The sequence below is a fragment of the Delphinus delphis genome, chromosome 10 (genome assembly GCF_949987515.2).
Source record: "Delphinus delphis chromosome 10, mDelDel1.2, whole genome shotgun sequence".
In the NCBI taxonomy this organism is placed as follows: domain Eukaryota; kingdom Metazoa; phylum Chordata; class Mammalia; order Artiodactyla; family Delphinidae; genus Delphinus; species Delphinus delphis.
The window spans coordinates 96,619,528-96,644,474 of NC_082692.2; the positions used below are offsets into that span (position 1 = coordinate 96,619,528).

Sequence of the window (24,947 nt, forward strand, 5' to 3'; positions counted from 1 at the left end):
ACTGAAAACAGCTTTAAGATGTAGAACAGGGGCTTCCTGGTGGCACAGTGGTTAAGAATCCGCCTGCCATTGCAGGGGATACGGGTTCAAGCCCTGGTCTGGGAAGATCCCACGTGTCGCGGAGCAACTAAGCCCGTGTGCCATAACTACTGAGCCTGCGTTCTAGAGCCCACGAGCTACAATTACTGAGCCCTTGTGCCACAACTACTGAAGCCTGCGTGCCTAGAGCCCACGCTCTGCAACAAGAGAAGTAACTACAGTGAAAGGCCCACGCACCGCAATGAAGAGTAGCCCCCGCTTGCCACAACTAGAGAAAGGCCGCGTGCAGAAACGAGGACCTAATGCAGCCCAAAATAGATATAAATAAATAGATTTATTTAAAAAAAAAAAAAGATGTAGAGCAGACCCTGACTGCTAACATCTCAAGATTTCTTCATTTATTTCAAGAAGTATCATAAATGTTCAATTACTATATGATAGTTTCAGATGAAATGATGGAGTTAAATGACAGACTACCATTAACTCTAAGTGAGGAGATATCATTTTGGTAAAAGGTTTTTTCCCTCTTATGGAGAGTTCCTGGTCTTTTTGATAAATCATAACCATAAGCCTTGTTCACACAGGTGCGACACATGATTGCAGATGGGATGATTCACCTCTGTATCTATGCTGTGTCTGCCATCACCAAGGATGCTGAGGTCACCATAGCATTTGACTATGAGTACAGTAACTGGTAAGATTTCCACAACCTTTCCTAACATGAATTGCTTGTCTTACAGATTAAGCTATTCTGTTCAGTCTGCTTTTGTGCCTTGCCATTTGCTGCTTTTTTTTTTTTTAAACCTAATCTTTCCATGAGTAATGCATTTTCTGCCTAGAAATTGTGGAGAGAAAGACAGACTGAGGGTGTTTTCTTAAGAGACACAGCTACATAGTGTGATACTGCTTACCAATCTTCTAACCAAGGGTGTTTTGGCCTCTGCCTCTATGTAGCAAGCATAACAAAAAGTGTATGTATGAAACACACGTAGAAATTGTAGTAGCATCTATTGTTATGCACACAGCACTTGTACCAGGGATCATATAGAATGAGAATTTAAAGCTTTGCTCCATCCACTCAAGCCATGTAATGTAGCTGTATATGGCAATGCCGAAAAACAGATGGCAAATCATAGGTGATTATGTGATGGGTTTTGTAAAATGGATGCTTTTCTCCCTTGGTCCTTTCAGGCAAACAGGGGTTATGTGGCCATTGATGTTTGGGCACAGGTGCAAGAAGAAAAGGTATTAATAATAAGTAGGGAATCAGTAGATAAAAGTGAGGACATGGAGAAGGGTACGGCCACTGCAGAGTCTGTCACTGATTCACTAAATAGCGTAGACAGTTGGGAGAATTGAATTTAGTGGGAACTTCATTTCCTTTCCACTGACCATATATAGGGGAAGCGTTGGGGTTATATAGAGAAACACAGAATGTTGAAAGTATTTATCGGACTTTCTTAATGACTATTTACCTTGTTCAAAGATGAAACTAGAGTAAATTACTATACTAATATTACAAGAGAATGAATGGGTAATATAACTGATATTCAGGGGTACTGAAACAGGCACTTTTGGTTGTTTCTTTGGAGCAGTAATTATAAAGTGGACTGTGCATGTCACAAGGGGAACCGGAATTGCCCTATACAGAAAAGGAATCCCAGTGCTGCAGAACCGCCACTTCCACCTCCTCCAAGCCTGCCCACCATCGGAGCAGAGACAAGACGTAGAAAAGCACGACGGAAAGAGCTAGAGATGGAGCAGCAAAATGAGGCTCCAGAAGAGGAAAACAACCAGCAGCCAGAGCAAATTCCTGAGAAAGTAATTGTATCCAGTGACCATGAGGTAATCTCCCCTGGTCAGAGGCTGTTGCTTTGGTGTTGATCCTCTTCAGATGAAGAGGATCTCAGGTTGCCACATGTTGTTTTATGTAGGGAATCTATATTAACACTTAATAACCTTCATATCAAGGTGGGTGTGCTTTCATTCATTATCTTTTTATTATTTTTTACAATGTCAAGAACATCCATTCAGGTACTTATCAGGTTTCAGTCCAGTGAATGAGATTTATCATCTGTGTTTACTATGTAGCCCCACATGAGTAACACTATAAAGCACTAGAAATTGTTTCTAGAGAGTTTTAAGCTACGAGCCAAAAAACAGGGATTGAGTTTTCTTAGAGCTTAAGAATACAGCTGAGTATTTACTCTGTCTTAAAGGCAATAGACAATCCAGAAGAAAAAGCAGAAGAAGAGAAAGAAGAGATTACAGATGACCAGGAGAACCCAGCTCATAGCAAGAGGGTGAGTACCTTCTAACGTCTTTTTGTTCCTGCTGACTCATGTTACCTATAGCATGTAAACCCCTTGTCTTCTGAATTTATATCATCTCATTTCTTCAGTAAGTTACTATGCCATCACCTCTAGGTCACAGTGTGGGCTTTTTCTATAAAGTAGATTTTATTACGATTTTTTACACAGACACACGTAGTTCTCTAATGACTATTACCAGATGATGGTTTTAAGAGGTTTCTTACTAACGGTTTGATTTGCAAAAAACTGTCTTAATGGAACAAAATATCCTTAGGCTACTTACTCTAACTTAGGAATTTCCTAAGTTTGTTGTGTGAATTTTGACATTTAAAAAACAAACACAACATTCAGTCATATGGATTCAAAAATTCTGCTTTATGGCTGAAATCAGTCATGTTTATTTCTGTCCCTGAGAAGCTGTTTAAGAAAATCTGCTTGACTTTTTTTTTTTTTTGAACTCTGAAAATACAGAGAAAAATTGGTTTTGATGGCTATTTTTCTTTTGTATTAAAAAGTTTCAAAATAGCTGACCCTTTTTGAAAAGCTTGGGTTTGACCTTGCCTTTCTTTACAACTCTTTGCAACATTTAAGATGAAAAATTTTTAGTTTTTATCTTATGTTCTCAAAGATATATATATTATCTTATTAGTATTTTCTATAAATATCTATCAATTTCCATTAATAATACTTTCGAAAAGCTGTTCCCTTCTCCTGGTTGAGGCTTCCTTCTATGCTAATGTTATTTCTTTCTAGACCCGGGAAGATAGGAAGGTTGAAGCCATCATGCATGCTTTTGAAAACTTAGAAAAAAGAAAGAAGCGGCGGGATCAGCCCTTGGAACAGAGCAACTCTGACATAGAGATTACTACCACCACCTCAGAGACTCCTGTGGGAGAGGAGACAAAAACTGAAGCCCCTGAATCTGAAGTTAGCAACCCTGCTTCAAACATTGCCGTCCCAAGCAACCCACAGAGTGTTGGAGTGAACACCCGGAGGTCTTCCCAAGCAGGGGTAAGATGAAAAGACTCCAGGTCTTAGTCGGTCTTTCTTTTGCTAATATCAGTTACCTAGCTTTTGGAATGGTTAGTTGTCAGCATTTTCAGCTTTGCCTTATTTCGCAGTAAGTAAGACTATTTTCAGTCAGCTGATTCGTGGGATTCAAGGAGACAGAATTTGAATGACTAGATACTCTCAGACTAGAATGGGACTTTCTACAATTTCTGCCAGATATTGTTGGTGGTGAGTTCATAAAAATCATGTGGTTTCTCTTTGGCTCTCTGTGTAGCACTGTCATGTACCTGACCTTTCATAAGATTCTCAGAATTAATTCTTCGTTCCTTTTCCTACCTTAGCCATAGATTCTAAGCCTTAAGCTAAAACCTTAGTATCTGGGGAAAGAGACAAAGGAAGAATTACCTTCCCTGCTAAGAACCTAAAATTAGGTGGCTACTTTCAGCTGTCTTTAGACCTATTTTATAAATACTTATTAGAAAAAGAAATAACTGAGACATCTTCCTGTAGCCTTTTTAGCTGATTTAAATGTATGAATTTTATAAGGATTACATTTGAAATTAATGTTTTTAAACGCTCACTTTTTTCACCAGTAAACATTCAGAATGCTTAAAGTGAATAGGAAGCTGGATAGAATGTTTGCTGATAAGAAATTTCTGGTAAGCAGTTAACTTTGCTATTGTTATAGGATGTTGCTGCCGAAAAACCAGTCCCCAAACCACCTCCAGCAAAGCCTTCTAGGCCCCGACCGAAGAGTCGAATTTCTCGGTACCGGACCAGTTCAGCCCAAAGACTAAAGCGTCAGAAGCAGGCCATTGCACAGCAGGCAGAGTTATCACAAGCTGCCTTGGAAGAGGGGGGAAATAACAGCTCAGTAACTCCTACTGAAGCTGGAAATGTAGACAGTTCAGGAGAAAACAGGCAATTAACAGGGTCTGACCCAACTGTGGTGTCAGTTACTGGATCCCATGTCAACCGTGCTGCATCTAAATACCCCAAAACCAAAAAGGTAAGTTACAAGTACATCTTCGTTAAGTGTAGTCTGCCGAAAGCTGTGGCTTAGTAAAGTGAAAGGACCTGTAATCCCCAGGGGAAAAAAAAAATAATAATAATCTAAGATTTATTAGATTGAAAGTTTTAGATAAAATGCTTAGACACATAGGGCTGAGGTCATCCTGCTGCCTTACTTTTGTTCGCATAACTTTTAGGCAGAGTTTAAATTGCTGAGCTGAAATCATTCTTTCCATAGTGCTCATGGAGAGGGTGAAAGAAGATACCCTTGTGCTCTGAATGTGCGATTCATACTCTCTGCAGCTGCTATATCTACCTCTGTCTAGTTTCTAGATGAGGTTTGTGTTTGTGAGCTACACTGCTTCCTCTGGCTTTTGCATCTGCAGCATCAACTGATGGTCTCTTTTTTAACTTAGTATCTAGTTACAGAGTGGTTGAATGACAAAGCAGAGAAGCAAGAGTGCCCTGTTGAGTGCCCTTTACGTATCACCACGGACCCAACTGTACTGGCAACGACCCTGAACATGTTACCCGGTCTTATCCATTCCCCGTTAATTTGCACCACCCCCAAACACTACATTCGCTTTGGCTCACCCTTTATCCCTGAGAGGCGTCGAAGGCCGCTTCTGCCTGATGGCATGTTCAGCTCCTGTAAAAAGGTATGTCTGTGTTTACGCGGTTTTTTCTTTTAAGCTAGGATTCCAGTACTGGTGACATATCTAACACGTTCTCTAGATAGCCACACTCTGCCCGTATGAGTTTATAATGAGTTAGTTGTTCAACCACAAACACTGACGCATCAAGAGTCAGTGAGACTAAGGTGGGATGTATACTACATTTTTGGTGCTCAGTTTGTGAGTATTCACTGTTGTCTTTTCTGAGAGCCCTTGTGGTTACTGAGTTGAGAGCACATAGCAGTTGGTGACTGGGTAGGGAGGGGTGTTCTGTGTGTGCTCCTGTGATATTGGTTAACATGTCCATTTGTGATTATTGTGTGAGATTGGGCCCCAGGTACTCTAGAGCACTGTTGTACAAGTTAAAGAATGATTGAATTGTGTTTTGGATTAATTCAGTCACTGTTATCATTTGACTGAGAGTAGAGGAAAAGTCCTGTTTACAATTGGCATAATTCCTTTTCCTTGATCAAATGACAAGTTGGACTGTTTATTCCCTAGTGATTATGGAACCCACTATAAAATTTTTCTCTCTCTCTCTCTCTCCCTCTCTCTCTCCCTCTCTCTGCCTCTCTCTCTGCCTCTCTCTCGCTCTTCTCTAGTTATATATTGTTTTTGGATCTAGTGACAGTAGTATTTGATGGCTGTTTGTTTTTGGAATGCTCTTTCTTAGTTCCCAGAAGCCCTGCATATTTTCCAAAGGTGTCTCTCAAGAATAGATCACTCCCTCAGACCTATAATGTCATTTTCGTGTTTCTAGAAGTATAGGACACCCTTTCATTTGGTCTTCTTTTGAGGTAGAGTCTGTTCCCTGGAACACCCTTTTCTCTTATCCTCAGATCTGGATTCAGGCTGCCTTCCTCAGTGTCTGCCATTGCCCTCCTCCACTGGCATCACGTACATGAGGATGCTGCATATAGATTATTTGATGTGATGAAGTCTCCAACTCCAGGCAGGTCTTCCCTGACTCCTCCAAACTTAAAGCTTTTCTCTTTTCCCAAAGAGCAGATACTATTTCTTGGGGGGAGGGGGCATAAAAGATGAGCCAAAGTGGTGTGGGATATGGAGGGGAGGAGGGCAACAGGGATCTGCACACAAAGGAAGGGTACTACCACTGAATGAGCAGCATACACTGAAGAAAGTCTTTTCCTAATCTTACCTAAGTGTTTGAGTCACTTACTGGTTTATTTAGGGGAAATTACCAAGTAGAACAACTCCTAAAGAGAAATTTGACCATGAGATCTTTGCCAGAAGTGTTTGTGGATGATGGACTAACATAACTTTCAGGTGTCAGAAGTGAAAACAGTGACAACTTTCTTAAGAAGAAAATAAGACTAGAAATTTGCCTAAGTGATAAAGGAAAGTTGGGTCTCTGGGGATCTTTTATTATACCAAGTTACTTATCCTGGATCTTACAAATTATCTGAGAAGGAAAAAAAAGTATTTGCCATTTAATGACCATTATGATTAACCTAATTCTGTAATAATTGGAGAAGGGCATTAACTGTGGTATGGCATGCGAAACTAATCTTCCTGTTACATTTAGCTCAGTCCCTCATTAAGAGTAACAGCTCAGAATCTTTAACTACATTTTCAGAGTAGTATTGAACAATTAGAGAAGCTGTAAATATGGTCTTTAGTTTGGAGGAACAAGTCAAGAGATGGTTTAATATATATGAAATAGACTTTTTCCTTTTGTTCTGTCTTTGGCTAGACACAGTACTAGATTTCCTAGGATGTTAACTACTGAAGCATCTTACCAAGTCAGATAATAGAATTTCTTATTTTGGTCCTTTAAGAAGGGTGAACAATTATTAATACAGAGTAATAGTGAAGTCTGAATTGTAAATAGTACGGACTAGCCTCTTAAAATACTGCCTTGATCATTGTGATGCTGGGTTATAATCTTTCTATTCCCATCTTGCTTTTTTCCAAGTAGCAGAGTTCTGTGAAAATCGAAAACGTGTAGAAATATGACTTCAAATCTGATAGAAAATCCATTTCTTAGAGCTCTTTTTACCTGGTTATGGTTTAGGACTTATATCTGTATCTCATCTTTGTGTCTCCATTGGCAACAGTTAGAAATACTTAACTCATGTCCGTGTTATATTCTCCCCATGTATCTGACCATCCTTAGTCTTGTTTTATACAGGCTCTGCTTAGGCACTTTTATCTATTTGTGTCATATTGGTCTTTGGGAAGAGTTCAGGCTATGTATGCTGACTTATATATCAAATTATCTTACTTAAATTGGGTCTTTTAAAATTAAGTTTTAATCACAGATTTAATAGTTGCTGTTAATGTATCAAGATTATATTACACAACAAGACTGTAACTTTTTATGGGACAGAATTAATGAAATTGGGCCTTATATAGAAATTGAACTCAGCTTTATCCTAGATGGGGAAGGAGAAGATTTTTTAGATTGGTTAGAAAGTACTCATATAGTACAGGACCTAAGAAGATTTCCATGATAAAACAAAATTGTAATAAATTTCTGAAAATCCATCAGAGAAGAATATAATTTAAACAGATGAAAACAACCATCCTCCATGGGATTAGTTAGAACAGTGTACATTCTTAATAGGCTTACTCTTTCATATCTGATTAAAGGAGATAAAAGCTTCATAAGTTTAAAACAGTATAAAGCTGCATGGGTATATTTGCACCCAGATTCTTAGAGTATTTGGCAGAATGTTTTGTGATGTCTCTGTAGTTTCTAAATTAAATCGATTCACAGTTCTTAACTAGCATGTTATAGCATGTCTTTTGTTGGATTTTACTTCACTTGTTATTTTAGAATGGAAGCATTTATGACTGGCTAAGAAGCCTTTCAGTAGTATCCCTCCTTGCTCTCTCTAAATCTCTAAACTTACCTTGTAGGCATAATATGTGTGGGCATTTGGTTTCCCGTTCAGACTGAAAATGAAACACTGTGTTTTGCATTGATATTTCATGATGTGCACTAGAGTGTTGTTAATCTGTATATCTCTGTACATAGCACTGAAATTCAGTTGAACTAGTCCTCACTGAACATGTGTGCCCAGTACTGTGCTACAAGCTTTCTTCACACACACTGTCTCACCATTCATGATAACCCTGTGAGGCTGGGATTATTGCTTCAATTTACAGATCCAGAAGCTTTGGCTCAGAAGCGTTCAGTAACTGGCCCAGAGTTAGGCATCTAGTAAGAGACACAGCCAAGTTTCAATCCAGGTCTTTGGACCCTAAAACCCAAATTAATTCCTTTCTCTTTCCCCATCGTAATGAGACCCTTTAAGACATTTCTGTTGCCCATCTCTGAGCTTCCTAAAAATCTCTTCAACACAGACTTTCAGGGAAGGGAGAAATGTTCTTTTGACCTTAATAACTGTAGCTAGAACTTGGAGAGAGGGGTTGTCTAAAGTTAATTTATTATCTGTAGGGGTGATTGGGATTTGTTAGATACAAATAGCTGTTCATGTTCCTTCTTTACAGGCCCTGAAATATTGTGTAGACGTACATATAGGGTCAGGGAGGAATGGGTTTGATCATGTTGCTGTGTTCGACCTTAAGCTAACCAAAGCAGCATCTTATTCCTTAGAATGCCCTTGTCCTGGTTTTACTTTCCCTTTTTGTAGTCATCAGATCCAGAGTGTAAGTTCTTTTATGGGTGCGTCTATTTGACACTGGAAATATAAGAAATTGACTTCTCTAGGAAGAAAGGACAGTGACCCCAAATGAGTCCTGTCATCTGCTCTGATGAAAAACTTGTATGTAATAAGGTATCTATAACAAAGGATTTTCACTCTTTTTGGCCTCCTGGCCTTATTTTCCCCATCTGTATAATGAGTACGTTAAGACAAGGTAACCTCTGAGGTCTCCTCTATGTAAGGAGCTATGGTTCTGACAGTTTTCATCTTTATATCAGTATTCTGTATGTAGGAGAGTTAGTTCATTCTTGGTCTTGTTTTGGCTTTTCAGAGACCTGATCAAATCCTAAAATGCTGATGTGATTCAATAGATGCTGAGCTGTCTTTCTTAGGTACTTACTCACTCTTTACCCCCTCATGTTCATAATTTTATTCTTGCTTTCATTTGGCAGACCACATGTTCTGGTTTCCTCACATTATTTCCTAAGTTTCTAAGAGGGTAAATCTATTAGAATTTCTCTCTTTGGTAAAGAGAATATTTACTTACCTGTAATATTGGTTTTCTAAAGGTGTAAAGTTATAATCACCTTTGCTCTTCCTATTTGGGATAGGGTCTGACTCAGAAATTGATGTTTATCAAAATTCGATCTGTCTTATGTCAGGGCAGGAGAGCCACAGAGTGGTGAGCAACCTACAACTGTGTATCTTAAGAGAACACAATTACAGGTAAGAAATTTTCTCTCTTCCACAGGATGCATAATCTTATTATGCTAATCTCTGCAGACTTTCTGACAAAAATCTATTTCCATCATTTTAGATTCCATTATTCACAACAAAAAATGACTGATTAGAGAGCTCTTTTTTACTTTTTTTTGCCTTTTTGATTTCTGCAGAAGGTCATTTATTCAGGTGATGATTTGTATTATTCATGCATAATTTAACCAAACTACTTAACAAGGAGGGAAAACTCAGAGGATATTCTGAGAGTAGACTTTCTGGAAGCATTTCGGTACTTGTAGTGAAGAGCTGTTTATCCTCATCCAAAGTTTTCTTGTGAATCTTTTCAATTATTCAGATATGCCCAACACAGGGCAGACAACTCTTAAGAGATCTTTTATCTTCCTTCTATGCACTTATTTTATGTGCTAGTTTCATCCTGTGTGATCAGAGTCTCTCTTAAATAAATGCTAAGATTTCTTCCTTATCTTTTCCCATTTATCCCATTCTAAGCAATATGAAAAGTTAAATAGTAATTTTTTTTTTTATTGGTTTGGGCTTTTTTGTGGGACTTCATTATGTGTAATCCAGGTTTTCTCAGTTATGCCCCGTAAAAGGAATTGATGGGGCACTATCCTAGAATGCTGAAACACAAGACAAAAACTACTTGACTGTGGACCCGAATGAATGCATTGTATTGCATCTCTCACCAGTTGATATGTAATGACCTGGTTAATGCATTTAAAATAGGTGACCTAAATAGTTTTAAATGATTATTGATAATTCCCTGATTCTTTTCCCATTATAGCGCTGGATAAAGCAAGCCTTGGAAGAAGGGATGACCCAGACATCATCTGTACCCCAAGAGACTAGAACTCAGCACCTATACCAAAGTAATGAGAATAGTAATTCTTCTAGTATCTGCAAAGACAATGCAGGTATGTGTGGCAGACCTTTCTGAATACATGAGCAATGATTATTTTGGGTCTACATAAAAAATTTCACTGAGTACTTTAAAAAGTCTGATACAAAAAAAAGAAATAGCATTGTTCTCTAAATAGTTACTTTACATCTGTCTTTACAGAGGAAGAGAGAGATCTCAAGTCAGGGATCAGTATTCCCAGGACGACAAAGAAGGAACTAGACAGTGTACAGATAACAGCAGAAATGGTTAAAAAAAGGTTAGATACATTTAAAGTAGTAAGTTTAGGAAATCTATATCCATATTTATAAGAGGAGAAATAAGCAAGAAAGATGCGGGGCACTATTCAGGAAAGAGTCAAAATCGTAGGTGATTGAGTTGGGTGGGACTTGGTTGAAGGGGCAGGGGATGAGTGAAGTAAATGAGAAATTATTATGAATTGGTTGTTTTCAAACTGGAGGGTCATGTAAAATCATCTGGCCCACTGGTTTTCCAGTGACTCTTGCAGGGGTTTTAATTGAATTGCAGTTGAAAGCACTGGTGTATGGACTTGATACCAACTTAACTTATTTTGGGATAGTCTTATTACCGGTTTCTCTTGGCCAGTATTACTTTAATTGAAAAGTTCTGTGTGATTCCTCTTAGTTTATTTATCTCTAAATCAATTTTGTGAATATTATGCAATCAAAACAAAATGCCAAAATAAATAAGATGCTAAAAGTCACATAGTAATATTTCCGATTTTCATAAAAACCACTTCTTTGTTTCTGTTTATTGTCTGAGTAAATATGAACTTGAATTAAATAAAGAGATTTGTACTAGGAATATCTGCTTTATATTAAAACTTTGTGTAATACTGTATTTGGGGGGAAAATAGGCTACTAAAAACAGATTTTTTTTTAAATTATTGACTTTGTTTTTCTATCCCTAGATTGGATTATACCTTGTAAGTTATCGCATGTGTAACCTCAGGATAATAAGATCCCAGTGTAGAACATCTGGAAGATAAATGATACCATGTATTTAAAATATCTTATTCTCTTCACCAAATATTAGGGAGATTTACTCAAACCAGGTTAACATAAAGAAATGCTGGTAAAAGATTTCCGTCAATATTATCAATTTATTGGCAGCTTTTACAGTACGGTGAGAGTATTACTTAACTGAAATCTTCTATCTAGTATACACACATATGTATATGTATGGTGTGTGTGTGTGTGTGTGTGTGTGTGTGTGTGTGTGTGTGTGTGTGTGTGTGTGTGTGTGTGTGTGTGTGTGTGTGTGTGTGTGTGTGTGTGTGTGTGTGTGTGTGTGTGTGTGTGTGTGTGTGTGTGTGTTTGAGGATGGGAAAGGGAGGCTGTATTAGCAATTCATGTCCTGACTGGCAAAGACTCATAGGGAAAGTTGCCTTTGTTACTATGTGCCCTGGTTGGAATGGAAGTAGGACTGTTAGTCACCAACCTTTATTGAACTTCTCTCATCTCTAGCAGTGAGAAACATTCAGAGGACACACCTTGCCCTTCAGGAACAACGTAAATGGGAAAATATTTAATTATAACCAAGCAGGGCTTCCCTGGTGGCGCAGTGGTTACGAGTCCGCCTGCCGATGCAGGGGACACAGGTTCGTGCCCTGGTCCGGGAAGATCCCACATGCCGCGGAGCGGCTGGGCCCGTGAGCCATGGCCGCTGAGCCTGAGCGTCCAGAGCCTGTGCTCCGCAACGGGAGAGGCCACAACAGTGAGAGGCCCACGTACCACAAAAAAAAAAAAAAAAAAAGCAAGCAATACTCAAATGAGTGACTTGGTATATTGCTACAAGTTAGTGTAAATCCTGAGGAATTATTTTTATTTGGTTTCTTTGGTTTTTTTTCCTCTCAAAAAGATCAAGAAAATATTAATCAAGAAAGGGAAAAAAGAAAACAAAAAGGGATACAAATTGGTGTAGTAGAAAGAATCCAACAGACCTGAGTTTGAAGACCATCTCTGCCCTTTACTAACTATATGATGTTGGGCAAGTTATAAAGTTATCTCTGAGCCTCATCTGTGAAATGGGTATAGTAATATCTGCTTTGTAGAGCTAATATGAGATTAAATTAAGGTACATAAATTACCGTATCAGACCCTTAATAGGAATTATTATTGTCATTATCTACAGATTTCTTGTCGAACATCTATGGAACATTTGCAGAAATTAGTCATGTACTAGGATACATTAAAGATTCTAAGTTCCTAGAAGCTAAAGTTGTATGGAAATAAATGGTATTACTCTTCAGGCAGGGGAGGACATAATGTTCATTATTTGTAAATGATGTGGATATCTATCTAGGAGAGCCTAAACAATCATTTGAAAAAATTAACAGGAGTTCAACAAAACTGCTGGATATGCAAAAATTAATACCATTTATGTACCAAGAAAATGAAGAAAAATTTTTCATTGCCGAACTTAACAGAACTGAGAAACTGCCTAGGAATAATGGTGGGGACATGTAAAGCAAATCATTACTGAGAAATATTTTTTTAAGTCTTGAGGAAATGAAGGGAACTCCCATACTGATTAATGGAAAGAAGAAATATAATGAGTCAGTTTCTTTCCTGGCTTCAGATAGTTTCCATCAAACTAGTTTGTTTGGGGGTTTGATTAAATGATCTTGGAAGTTTATCATAAAAAGCAAACATGAAAATAAGAAAAAATTGAAAAAGTAATGACAAAGAAGTACTTTACCTAGAAGTGTAAAACTAACTTCTATTATGAATCTAGAAGCTGGTAATTAGTACAGGTGCAATAATGGATGTATATATGGAACAGAATAGCCAGAAGCAGGCCTTATGTAAGTGAAAGATTTGGTAAATTATTCTGGAATTTTTACTTGCATGGGGGATGAGAAAGACTTAGATCTTTGCCAAAGTAAATTCTATGTGCATTCAGTGTTTTGGGTTTTGTTTTTGTTTTTGCGGTACGCGGGCCTCTCACTGTTGTGGCCTCTCCCGTTGCGGAGCACAGGCTCCGGACGGGCAGGCTCAGCGGCCATGGCTCACGGGCCCAGCCATTCCACGGCATGTGGGATCTTCCTGGACCGGGTCACGAACCCGTGTCCCCTGCATCGGCAGGCGGACTCTCAACCACCGTGCCACCAGGGAAGCCCCCATGTTTTTTAATTAAAGTTAAATAAACAATGTTTCTATGTCCTTACTTCTCTGAATTAATAGAAGACAAAAATATTGGGAGAAAGGATTTGCAACAAAAATGACAGGGAAGGGCTTCCCTGGTGGCACGGCGGTTGAGAGTCCACCTGCCGATGCAGGGGACACGGGTTCGTGTCCCGGTCCGGGAAGATCCCACATGCCGCGGAGCGGCTGGGCCCGTGAGCCATGGCCGCTGAGCCTGCGCGTCCGGAGCCTGTGCTCCGCAATGGGAGAGGCTACAACAGTGAGAGGCCCACGTACCGCAAAAAAAAATATATATATATATATATATATATGACAGGGAAGTAATACCCCCTACTAGCAATTTGGTAAGATTTATCATGCATTTTATTTTTTTAGTTTATTTATTTTTTTGGCTGCATTGGATCTTTGTTGCTGTGCACAGGCTTTTCTCTAGTTTGGCAAGTGGGAGCTACTCTTCCTTGCAGTGCGTGGTTTCTCATTGCGGTGGCTTCTCTTGTTGCAGAGCACAGGCTCTAGGCGTGCGGGCTCAGTAGTTGTGGCTCCCGGGCTCTAGAGCGCAGGCTCAGTAGTTGTGGCGCACAGGTTTAGTTGCTCCACGGCATGTGGGATCTTTCCGGACCAGGGCTCAAACCTGTGTCCCCTGCATTGGCAGGTGGATTCTTAACCACTGCACCACCAGGGAAGTCCCTGTCATGCATTTTAAAAATTCATTCCTTAACCTAGAAGTTGTTGTTCTAGGTACTTGTTCTGTAGAAATAGGTGTGGACCAAAATTTTTATACAAAGTGTTAGTCATGGAATTATTAATAATTGCAAACACATGCAGGATAAAAACAACCTGGGTTTCAACAAATAAAGAAATGTTAGAATTTGTGGTTTATCTTCTATTACACATACTTTTGGTGGAATACTATAGAGTAGCATTAAATTTTTTACTCTATTTTATCAAATTAACCTCCAAAAAATAGCACAGTACTACTTTTGAATTAGATTTCACTGATCTGAATCTTGAATCTGTAAGACTATTAAAAGAATAGTTTATTATGATGAAATAAAATTTTTCCGTGGAATGTAAAGGTGGTTGGTTCAGTATTTGAAATTTTATTCATATAATTTATTAGCCAGCCAAATGGAGAAGGGGGAGTAATAGCACAGTAACTGTGAATTTAATGATAAATCTAATAACATACTGAATGATTTTTTATTTTACATCTATCTGAAAACAATTGCCAGTTATGTTTCCTGGTGAAAACTAGTTAGATTAAACTTTTAAATTGGTTATCAACTTATCCCACTATTACCATTCTTATATAACGACATCTAGAATTGTTACCCAAACTGATTACCAAAAAGAAAATCTATGAGATAAAAGTTTTGGTAAAGAGGATGTATTTGTTGCCATTGTATACAAATAATATGCTACTCTACCTGGAAAAGCCAAGAGAATTAACTGAAAAACTGGTAGAGATCAATAGGGTAGCTGGGTACAAAAATATGTAAACATTTTCTTACATGTTAGCAATAACATTTAGGTAATACACAGGGAGAAATACATCCACTTCACAGTGGTAACAGAAGATAGTGAACACTGCAGAATAAACCTAATTAGAAATGTGGCAGATCTATAATGGAGAGGAATATAAGGAATTCCTTGGCGGTCCAGTGGTTAGAACTCCACACTCTCACAGCTGAGGACCTGGGTTCAATACCTAGTCAGGGAACTAAGATCCCACAAGCTGCGCAGCAGAGCCAAAATAATAATAATAATGAGGAGGAGGAATATAAATGAAGGCATGAGTAGCTAAAAGATCGTGCCACGGTGCTCAGTTAGAATTCTTGACAAATTACTCATGAATTTAATACAACCCCAGTCAGCCTTGGGGAGGGGGTAGTATCAGCATAGTGTTTGTTAGTTTGTTTTAAAGTTGTTTGTTTTTTGATGTGGACCATTTTTAAAGTCTTTATTGAATTTGTTACAATATTGTTTCTGCTCTATGTTTTGGTTTTTTGGCCGTGAGGCATGGGGGATCCTAGCTCCCTGACCAGGGATCGAACCCGCACCCTCTGCATTGGAAGGCAAAGTCCCAACCACTGGACTGCAGGGAAGTCCCAGTATCAGCATAGTTGACAAATGATTTCTACAGTTCATTGACATGAACAAGTATGCTAGAATAGGCAAAATATTTTGGAGAGCTAGAGTAGAATAACTGGAATTGCCCAAACAATTTTACTAAAAAGTGTACAGAATAACATTCAGAACTAAACCCAGTATCTAGTCGGATAAATGTCATATTTCAAATCAATAGAGAAATATGATTATTCTATAATTACAAAAGAATTTGGAAGAATATGCTAGCCATTTGGCCTGTGAAAAGGATAGAACATACTAGTACCAAAACTACTATATGTTCTGAGTTGAATTCAAAAATTAAATATGGAGATAAAGGGAAAATTGGTCAGTATTTTTATTGTCTTGGGGTGGGGTGACAAAAACATGACATCAGAGGCAGAAAATAAAGGAAATGGTTGATATATTTGACTAAATAAAAATATAAAACATTGTATAGCCCAAGACTATTAATAAAATTAAAATATAATTGTAACATTTTTGTCATTGTAATGGAAGGATTTTTACTATGTATTTCTGATTGAAAATAGTAGGTTATTGTCCAGTGTGATTTAGACAGGGTGAGTAAGGACATGTCAGGAAAGAGTTCTAGATGAAAATACACCAGCATATTAACAATGAATTAATTTGTGGATATGATTTCAAGTTATGTATGTGTTTCAATATGTGGGTGTTTGTTTAGATAACCTTAGGAATTATTTGAGTAAAGGTAAAAAACCATAAAAGATAGGTTTAACCACATGAAATTTGATAGCTGTGTATGGCAAAAAGAAGAAAAATGAAACTTGAAAAAAACAATTTTGTAAATATAGTGCCGTTCATAGAAAAAAGTACGCAGATTACCACTGGCCCATAAACCTCATAAGGGCAGGTGTCAGGTCTCTTGTTGAATATATCATAATAAGTACTCAGTAAATATATTTTAAATGAATGACCTTTAAGTTGATTTTGGGGGTGGGAGAGTTCATCTGAACTTTATAACTTTTCTACAATCAACTTTATCACTTACATAATTACCTTTAGTAGTTACAGCGTTGGACCTAGCAGTATAGCAGTCTTTTGAAAGATTCACTGTTTAAGACTCTCAAAATATATAAACCTAACTATAAGTCATGAATCACATGTTTGTTTGTTTATACCTAGGCACTTTTCAAAAGGAGAAAAGAAAAATGAGTATCTGGAACAGAAGGAAAATAGAAATATACTTCTAATCTAGGAAAAATTTTAAATTTTTATATATATGAAAGGAGAAATATGTATCTCCAGTGTTTTTTGCTTTTATTTCTTGTCTCTGCTTCAACCTCTACTGCCCTAGTTCAAGCCTCATAACTCTTTCTGTTTACTTCATTAACTCCAAATAGTTTCCCAGTGTCCATTCTTATCCTAACCATTGCTACCAGGAGAATCTTTCTCAAGCACAGCTCTGATTACTGTCCGAAAACTTTTCCTCAAAGACTTGGGGTAAATGTCACTCCTTCCACCAAGCCTTGGGGGTATAATTTAACCTAATGATTAAGAATGTAGATGGGAACCAGGTGACCTAGTCTTTCTCTCTTTATACATCAAATTCCTTATCTGTAAAGTGGGGATAATAATAGTACTGGGTTTATAGAGTTACTCAAATTACATCTGATAATTCACATAAAGCACGTAGAATAGTGCCTGGTGTGTAATAAGCACTTAAAAGCATATTTTTTTTTTTTTTTACTAACATAGCAGTATGATCACCTCTGTTGAGGTTCTTAAACTTACACGTTTTATATATGTTTTCTTTTTCTTACACATTTGTAAACTCATTTAAAATAGAATACATGATAACCATTTTCCCCCACTTACCTGGCTCAGTGGTTTCCATATTGTAGGTATTTAGTAAATGAATAGCTTTAAACTGTAAACGAATAAAAATAGATTTTTCCTTTGAGAAAGTGAGACAGGTGCATTGGCCTGCGTGGTCAGTAAAATTTATAGTATATTAACTTCCTTTCAAAGTGGAACTAAGAAGTGTACAGTAGAAAGTAGGATATTCCAATCAGAAAAAGAGTACCACCCTACTTTTTGAAAATGATTGGGAGAAGTTTCTGTAGAAATGATTTCACACTTTGAAGCACTATAAAACTAAGGACTCAACAAGGATCAAGTAATCATGTGTAACTCTTTTCTACTAAAACAATATTACATAAAGAGCTGGTAAAGAATGGCAAAAATACATAAAACCTTGAAACTGAGCTCAGTAGAGGGTGATTTTAGCAAAGAGACACAGATTAGAGATGTTCAGAAATTCAGTGTGAAAAAACTAAATTTATATTTTCCACTACAAGAGATTAAATTAGCTCCAGGGATTAGTTATCAGAAGGGTCAAATTCATCTGGTGATTTTCTGGGAGGTAGAGAATTTTGAGAATTACTTTAAGTGTGACAATTAAAAAGTCTTTGGGCTTTTGGTTTGATTGCAGGAGATAACAATGGGATGAGGCAAAAGTGGAGTTACCAGCCATTGTGGGCTAGAGATTAATAATGGCTTCACTATGAAGCAGCCCTTGAGGATGTAATTTCAGACCTCTCATCCAAGCTTTGTATTTCACAGACTTGTTGAGCCCATTAAAGAAATGGAAATCTCGCTATCTGATGGAGCAGAATGTTACCAAGTTACTGCGGCCTCTTTCTCCAGTCACACCACCCCCTCCCAATCCAGGCTCAAAGAGCCCCCAGCTGACCACACCTGGCCCATCTCACCCAGAAGAGGAGTGTCGAAATGGATACAGCCTCATGTTCTCACCAGTCACGTCTCTTACTACTGCTAGTCGCTGCAATACTCCTCTGCAATTTGAGGTGATTTGGGTTTGGTTGTTGGGAGTGCTGAATATGAAAATCATTATTTGCACCTCCTCATTTCAAATACATCACTCCAAGTGTTTCTTTACCATGTTCTTCGCCCATCTTAGCAAGAGAATGGGAAACCTCAGGGTCATTGTGACCTATTACCTGGTAGCCTCTCATCTTGGCAGTCCCCATACTTCCCAAAATAGGAGTAGTGCTCCCACAGGTGACACTCATCTTATCTTTTGCATGCAATTCATCAACCTCCATTACTTTAGGTGGTAATCGTGCTAGATCTTTATCTTTACTGTATACCTTGGTTAAAATAGGCCTCTAGCTGCTTAGTAACCATTAATGACACCTGCCTGAGCGCTCAGGTTATACTGATTGGTTGTGCCTCCATTTCTAGGCCTTTAAATAAGTGAAGTGTCTGTTATTTTGCATTCTCGTGTGCCTAAATAAACAGATTTAGAAAGCACTGAGGTATGGTTTATGGCAATTTAGGGGTTTTATTCATTCCCAGATTACTTTTCCTTCTCCTCATGTGTTAGGAATGAGAAGTAGAAAGAGCCTAGCAACATGCATTTATAAGAACCAGATTTATTACACTCACTCTCTGGTCAGCTGTTTCAAAAAGTTACTTCTGAATTGCTTTAGTATTCAAGTTTGAGTGACGGCAGCTTTACTGAATAGAATCCGTGTGCGTGCGTTAAAAAAAAAAACTCATCTATCGCATGTTGCTTTGATTTATAATTAAATTAAACAGACACTATCTGTTCCTTCTCAGAAAAATTTGTTCTGATGACTAAACACTCAGCTCTGACCCTACCTTGCACTTTTCCAGATGTGTTCTTTGATAAAGGTGAATGTTCTAATCAGTGCCATCCTACCTATTCAGTTTTTGTGAGAGCATGGAGATTAAAAAGACCTGAACCTTTAAATGACTAACTCAGAAAGAGGAAACTTAGCAACCTTGAAAGTAAGAGACAGCTGTATTCTGTACCTAAACTCGACCATATTAACTTACTTTCAGAGCAAACCTTTTTGAGAAGGCGAACAGAACCTTCTGGTTACATTTGATTTCTAGGGAAGTTACCCTTTACCAAATTCCCTGTGGCGTTCTTTTTAGTCAGATAGCAAAACAGCTGATATGGGCCTTACTAACTTTACTTGGATCTAATTGCAGTTGATTTTTCATTTAGCAGCCAAAGTTTGATGGTAAAATTTCGTGAGAGGACGTTCTCACTGGAAGGCAGTAGATTCTAGGAGTAGAATTTCATACTTTATTATAATTAATGTTTTATTATAATTAAAGGTGAAATTAGAAGGTGGGTTGCCATCTAGAACAGCCGGGTTTAGCACTCAGTGTATTTCCTACCCCTTGCAGTGTTTTGGATAACTGAAATTCTATGCAAATGTAAGGTGTTTTTATTTTCTATTTTTTTTAATCAGAGATCATTTTAGTGATGCGTAGTCTAAGCATAATGTTAGGATACCAGGAGGGAAAGAAAACATAATACATTAAGTAGCCGATCCTTTCAAAAAGTTCAGTGCATGTTTTCACTGTTTTAGTCTCATGATTTAACTAAGAAAATTTGGCCTTTTTCATCAATTCAAAAAACAGATTTCATCATCCCAACCATCTTTATCACCATTCTAATTGCTATACTCTTTCCTATATCCTAGTATGGGGAGGTGGGGAGCCTTATTTCCATCCAAGACTATGACACAAGAGAAATAGCAGAAAGGTGTCACAAGTGAAGATCAGCTTGGCTGGGGGAAGAATATTTTTGAAAGAAGGAAAATGAGAAATGCTAAGGGAATGAGTTGAAAAGACATGTAGTAGAAGAGAGGCAAGATCATGAGGAAAGGGAAGCATCAAAAAAAAAGTGAAAGCAACATTGGGAGGCCAAGTTTAATGAACCCCTCCTTTCCAGCAGAATAACGCTTCCTTTGTTTTCCTGCCTGGAGAGCCATACCCCACTATCCATCTCGCACATACTACCACCCCACCAAATAAAGTGAACACCAGTACCCCTGCTCTGCTAAAACAGCCTCATTTCCTGCCCCAGGATGGGCCAGCCACCCAGGCCACAGCTGTCCAGAGCCTGTGATATTAGAGGCCCTCCCCTACCTTGCCCCTGAATCCTTGTCACAGCAACCACTGTCATTCTCTGCTTTTTACCCTTCATACCTTCCCATCTGAACTTACTGCCCAGTTCCTGTTTCATACAGGAGTGCTGCCTCATGCAAAAGCCGCCCTAATGGTAGCCCTGTTTAGGACCAGAGACTGGAAGTGTACACATCTGCCGTTTTTTTTTATTTTCTTTTCTTTTTTCCCTCTATTCCTCAAAGTACAGTGGATTTTAATATCAGAAGAACTTTAGTGGTGGTGGTCAGATCCAGTTGGATTATGTTAAGAACCATCTAGCCTATGAGCTAGAGAATCCATCAATCATAACTTCTGCAACTGTCATTCAAGAGGAACTGGCCATCTTCCTAGCCCTGTCAGCCCCCAACATGCTAAGCAGTTTCCCTGGGTAATGGTGGCAGGCTTGAGCCACACAGGAGAATTGAGGAAATGTGACATTCAGAATAGGGTGTGGGGTGAAGAGAAAAGGTGCCCCTAAGCATGAGGAATGAGTGGTAGGGTGCCCCTCAATAACAAGTACTGTAGGAAATCTCTTCTAACATAGAAAGACATATACTGTAATAGTGTAAAATCTTACCAATTTAACTCTTGGTATCTGCTTGAGATGTTTACTTACAGCATGATACATAACCAGTTTATCCTTAAATGCTTTCAAAGACGCCAGGAAGCATTTTAACAAGTCATTCTGTCCATCGAGATGAATTCTGCATTTGAACATTTCCCTTGTGCCTTCTTACCCTTCTCCCTGCCCCACCCCCCAAAATTTGTGGCTAACCATCTATGCTTGCTTTTTTTTGCTTTATTTTTTGTTTGTTTTGTTTTGCTTCTTTGAGTAGATGAATAACAAGATGCTTTTCCTCCTCTAGAACATATCCTCCCCTGAGAGTTCCCCTGCGAATAGGCCCGAGTCCCTGTCACCCGAGGTAGTTATCACACCATCTCAATCACACTTGGAGGCTGAGAGTGAGTGTGCATGAGTGTGCTCCTGCCTGTGTGGGGAGGGCTGGGGGATCTGAGTGAATGGGGTGATGGGCTGGAGGGTGGCCGATTGGTCACTGTAAGTTGAATGAATCTTCCCATGTGTGCCTGTGGTTACTCAGAACTCTCAATGTAGATGGAGGAAAATGAAGTAGTTGTGTGTGTGTGTGTGTGTGTGTGTGTGTGTGTGTGTGTGTGTGTGTGTGTGTGTGTGTGTGTGTGTGTGTGTGTGGTGGGTTTGTTTTTGTTGTTTTGGGGGGGTGGGGGGGAAGGGTATGGCTGAAGAGTTTTCTTAAAGAATAGAATCTAGAAATCAAGTTTAAAGGAGCTGAAGATGCGGTGGGAACCTTGTTAAAGAAAGTCTAACAGTGTGTTTGTTAAATAAGGAAGGTTATATCAACAGTTGGTAGGAGCTGTTTTTTGATCTTTATTATCTTGGGCTGATAAAGGAGCAGCTTATATTGGTAAAGTTAGGCAGCGATTTATGCCTTATTCCCGGGTTAATCTGACAGCTGTTTAACTGGATGTTTTGAGCTTTGGTTGATAGATTAAGCAGCTTCTTTAGAAAGAGTCATGCCTCTCAGCTTAAGTCAGCCCATGGCTTCTGTGACTCAGGGCTCCATTCTGCAGTGCTTGGGAAATGGTTGCTGTACAAATGGTATCTCTTAGAATATCAAATCCTACTGCTATGGAGATGTTAAATTCAGATTTTAGTGCTAGAGTTTCTTAACTGTTAAAAGATTTGGATGAACGTAGTAATGATTAACTCCATGAATCCACATGGAGCCTTTTTCCTCTTAAAGAGAAAGTGATAGTCTCTCATAACCTTTCAGAAATTAACCCACACCCTTCCAGTAAAAAGTTAGTGCTAAAATCAGTGACAGGTGACCAAATTCTGAATCAGTAGGATTTTATAGATCAATGTGAAACTGAAGAAGATTGTATTCTAGTGTACTAGAGGCCTTCTGGGTGTTTTTTACTCTATTTTGTAAGGAATGTAAAGCTCTCCCTCAGTTGCTAAAGATTCTAAGATAGCATAATTTGGAGGCTGACACGGTGTGTCACCTGGGTTTCTGGTACTATTCTTTCTAGAGAGTTAGCTGTAGCTGACACAGTGGCAGAAAATCTTGATGTTAGGAGGTAATGATGACCAAGTAGATGGGTTTATTTTTGGTACGTTTCAGCATTTCAGATACTCTGCAGTGATGAGCATTAGTGGTCTTGTGGTATGTTAACATACGTTAGAGGATGCAAAAAGAAGAATTGAGTGGCCAGAAAGTTTTATGAGAAATACATACTTAATAGTGAAAGTGAGTGAAGAACTGGTTGGTTGATGTCGTTAACTAATACCATTCTTCTTTCCTGAACCAGTAACTTAAATACTTGACTTTTCGTCTACTTTCTACTTTCTTTCACCCTTTTCCCTCCTCCCACCTTCCATCAATATTAGTTTAGAAATGAATAACTCCAGAAGCCAGTTATCTTAAGACACTATTCTCACCTCTGTGGCTCCATGGGGCTCAGGTAAATCCCTAATTATACTGCCAGTCCCTGAATGTAGTGCAAGGTGACTCAGCAAACCTGATGAAAGGCTAAGCAGGCAAAATAGTCACATTTGGCCAGTTATCTAATTCTGACTTTCCCAGTATTCTCCTCCAGAAAGACTTTAAAACAATTTGGGGAAGGCCAGGATTCTTTGGTAATCTGGCGTGTATACACTGGTATTACATGGGACCTTTACAGATGTTAATGGCTTTCTCTCTTCTACTTTCGTCCCTCTTACCTATTCTTATTCACCTGTGCCCCCTCACTTCCCTTCTTTTCTGCCCTTTGACTTTTTCCTTTCTCCTCTACCCCATGTCTCCGTTGATTTTTATTCTTTCAGCTTTGTCACCGAAAAGACCTGGACTTGACAAAAGTAGGCTACCTTGACTCCAACACTAACAGCTGTGCTGACAGACCTTCCCTGATAAGCTCGGGTCATTCTGACCTGGCTCCTCATCCCTCTGTCGGACCCACCTCTGAGACTGGCTTTACAAGCAGGAGTGGAGATGGACATCAGACCCTTGTGAGAAACTCGGACCAGACATTTCGGACAGAGTTTAACTTGATGTATGCCTACTCCCCATTGAACGCTATGCCTCGAGCAGATGGATTGTATCGAGGGTCTCCCCTAGTAGGGGATAGGAAGCCTTTACATTTGGATGGGGGCTATTGTTCCCCTGCAGAAGGGTTTCCCAGCAGATATGAGCATGGTTTTATGAAAGACCTCTCTCGTGGATCCATGTCACCTGGTGGCGAAAGGGCTTGTGAGGGAGTCCCATCTGCCCCACAGAACCCACCACAGAGGAAAAAGGTAAGTGTTTCACATTTTATAGGCTCTTTTGAAGAACTTTAACTGAATAATTCAACAGATATTTACTGAGTTACCACTGTGTTTTCAGCACTGTTCTCAGTGTGAGGAAAATGAAGATAAGTAAGACGGTCTCTTGGCATGTCTAGTGAAAGACTGTTTTAATATAATTTGATGAGTGTTGTAAATGTTAAGCAAATTCAAATGCCTATCATGTATGTGCCATACACGTGGCTAGGCAATTCAAAGGATAAAGCAGTGAAAAAGAATAATGCTACTTACATGTTTTATATAGTACTTTTCATGTTCTAGGCACTGTTAAGCTCTTCTTATGCATTTAACCTCACAATAATCCTGTAAGATGGGTAATTTCCCATTTTGTAGATGATGAAACTAAGGCAAGTTGAGTAACTTGCCATGGTCACACAGCTAGTATATGGAAGAGCCAGGACACTACCCAGGTCTGATTCCAGATTGCATGCTCTTATTGCCACCATGCTATATTGCCTCCTAGGTTCCGCCCTAAGGGAGCTTATAGCAAGTCAGACTGAGCTTAGCAGATAATTGTACTAATGATGAGAAAGGAGTTGTTCAGATGTGATGAGAACAACTTAACAGGAAATCTGACCAAGTCGGATATGTGGAGGGTACTTGAGAACAAACAAGAGGTTCATAGCCAAGTTTGAGGGGTGGTAGAGTGCAAGGTGACAGGTCACTGATTTGTCTGATCTCAAAACAGGAAGTAGGAATCAATCAGCCAACAAATTGAGGGGGTGAAAATCTTACAGAAGAGAGAGCAGAACAAGTAACTGTGACACTCCATTGAGTGGGCAGCAGGGATGTGATGTGGTTGCAGTTGAATGTTGCTATGGTGGCAGGCGAATAGTGGGGATAGTCAGGAGGAGAATACAGAGGTGGGCAGGGCCAGGTCGCAGAGATCTGGTTTGGGGCTTGACTTGTAGGTGATGCCTGATCTATAAATTACAAAGCCAAACGTGTGCTTTTTTTATGTCAGTGGTTTTCAACTAAGGGCATT

The 24,947-nt window shown here is 38.8% G+C and overlaps 1 protein-coding gene across 21 annotated transcripts in view; it reads left to right on the forward strand.

The window, feature by feature from the left end:
- SETD5 (SET domain containing 5) overlaps positions 1-24,947 on the forward strand; it is a 93,048-nt gene that overhangs the window by 51,165 nt on the left and 16,936 nt on the right. For 14 of the 21 annotated variants that reach the window (XR_009520910.1, XR_009520909.1, XR_009520911.1 and 11 more), the window contains 10 exons: positions 624-733; positions 1,632-1,884; positions 2,259-2,342; positions 3,105-3,362; positions 4,051-4,371; positions 4,790-5,032; positions 10,205-10,334; positions 18,196-18,440; positions 21,447-21,503; positions 23,444-23,914. Coding sequence is in view for 18 of the 21 variants with exons in the window: in XM_060022991.1 (XP_059878974.1) it covers positions 624-733; positions 1,632-1,884; positions 2,259-2,342; positions 3,105-3,362; positions 4,051-4,371; positions 4,790-5,032; positions 10,205-10,334; positions 18,196-18,440; positions 21,447-21,503; positions 23,444-23,914 (2,172 nt within the window). In the remaining 3 variants the exon portion in view is untranslated. The remainder of the gene's footprint in view (positions 1-623; positions 734-1,631; positions 1,885-2,258; positions 2,343-3,104; positions 3,363-4,050; positions 4,372-4,789; positions 5,033-10,204; positions 10,335-18,195; positions 18,441-21,446; positions 21,504-23,443; positions 23,915-24,947) is intronic. The other 7 variants (XM_060022981.1, XM_060022982.1, XM_060022985.1 and 4 more) reach the window with 3 other exon arrangements.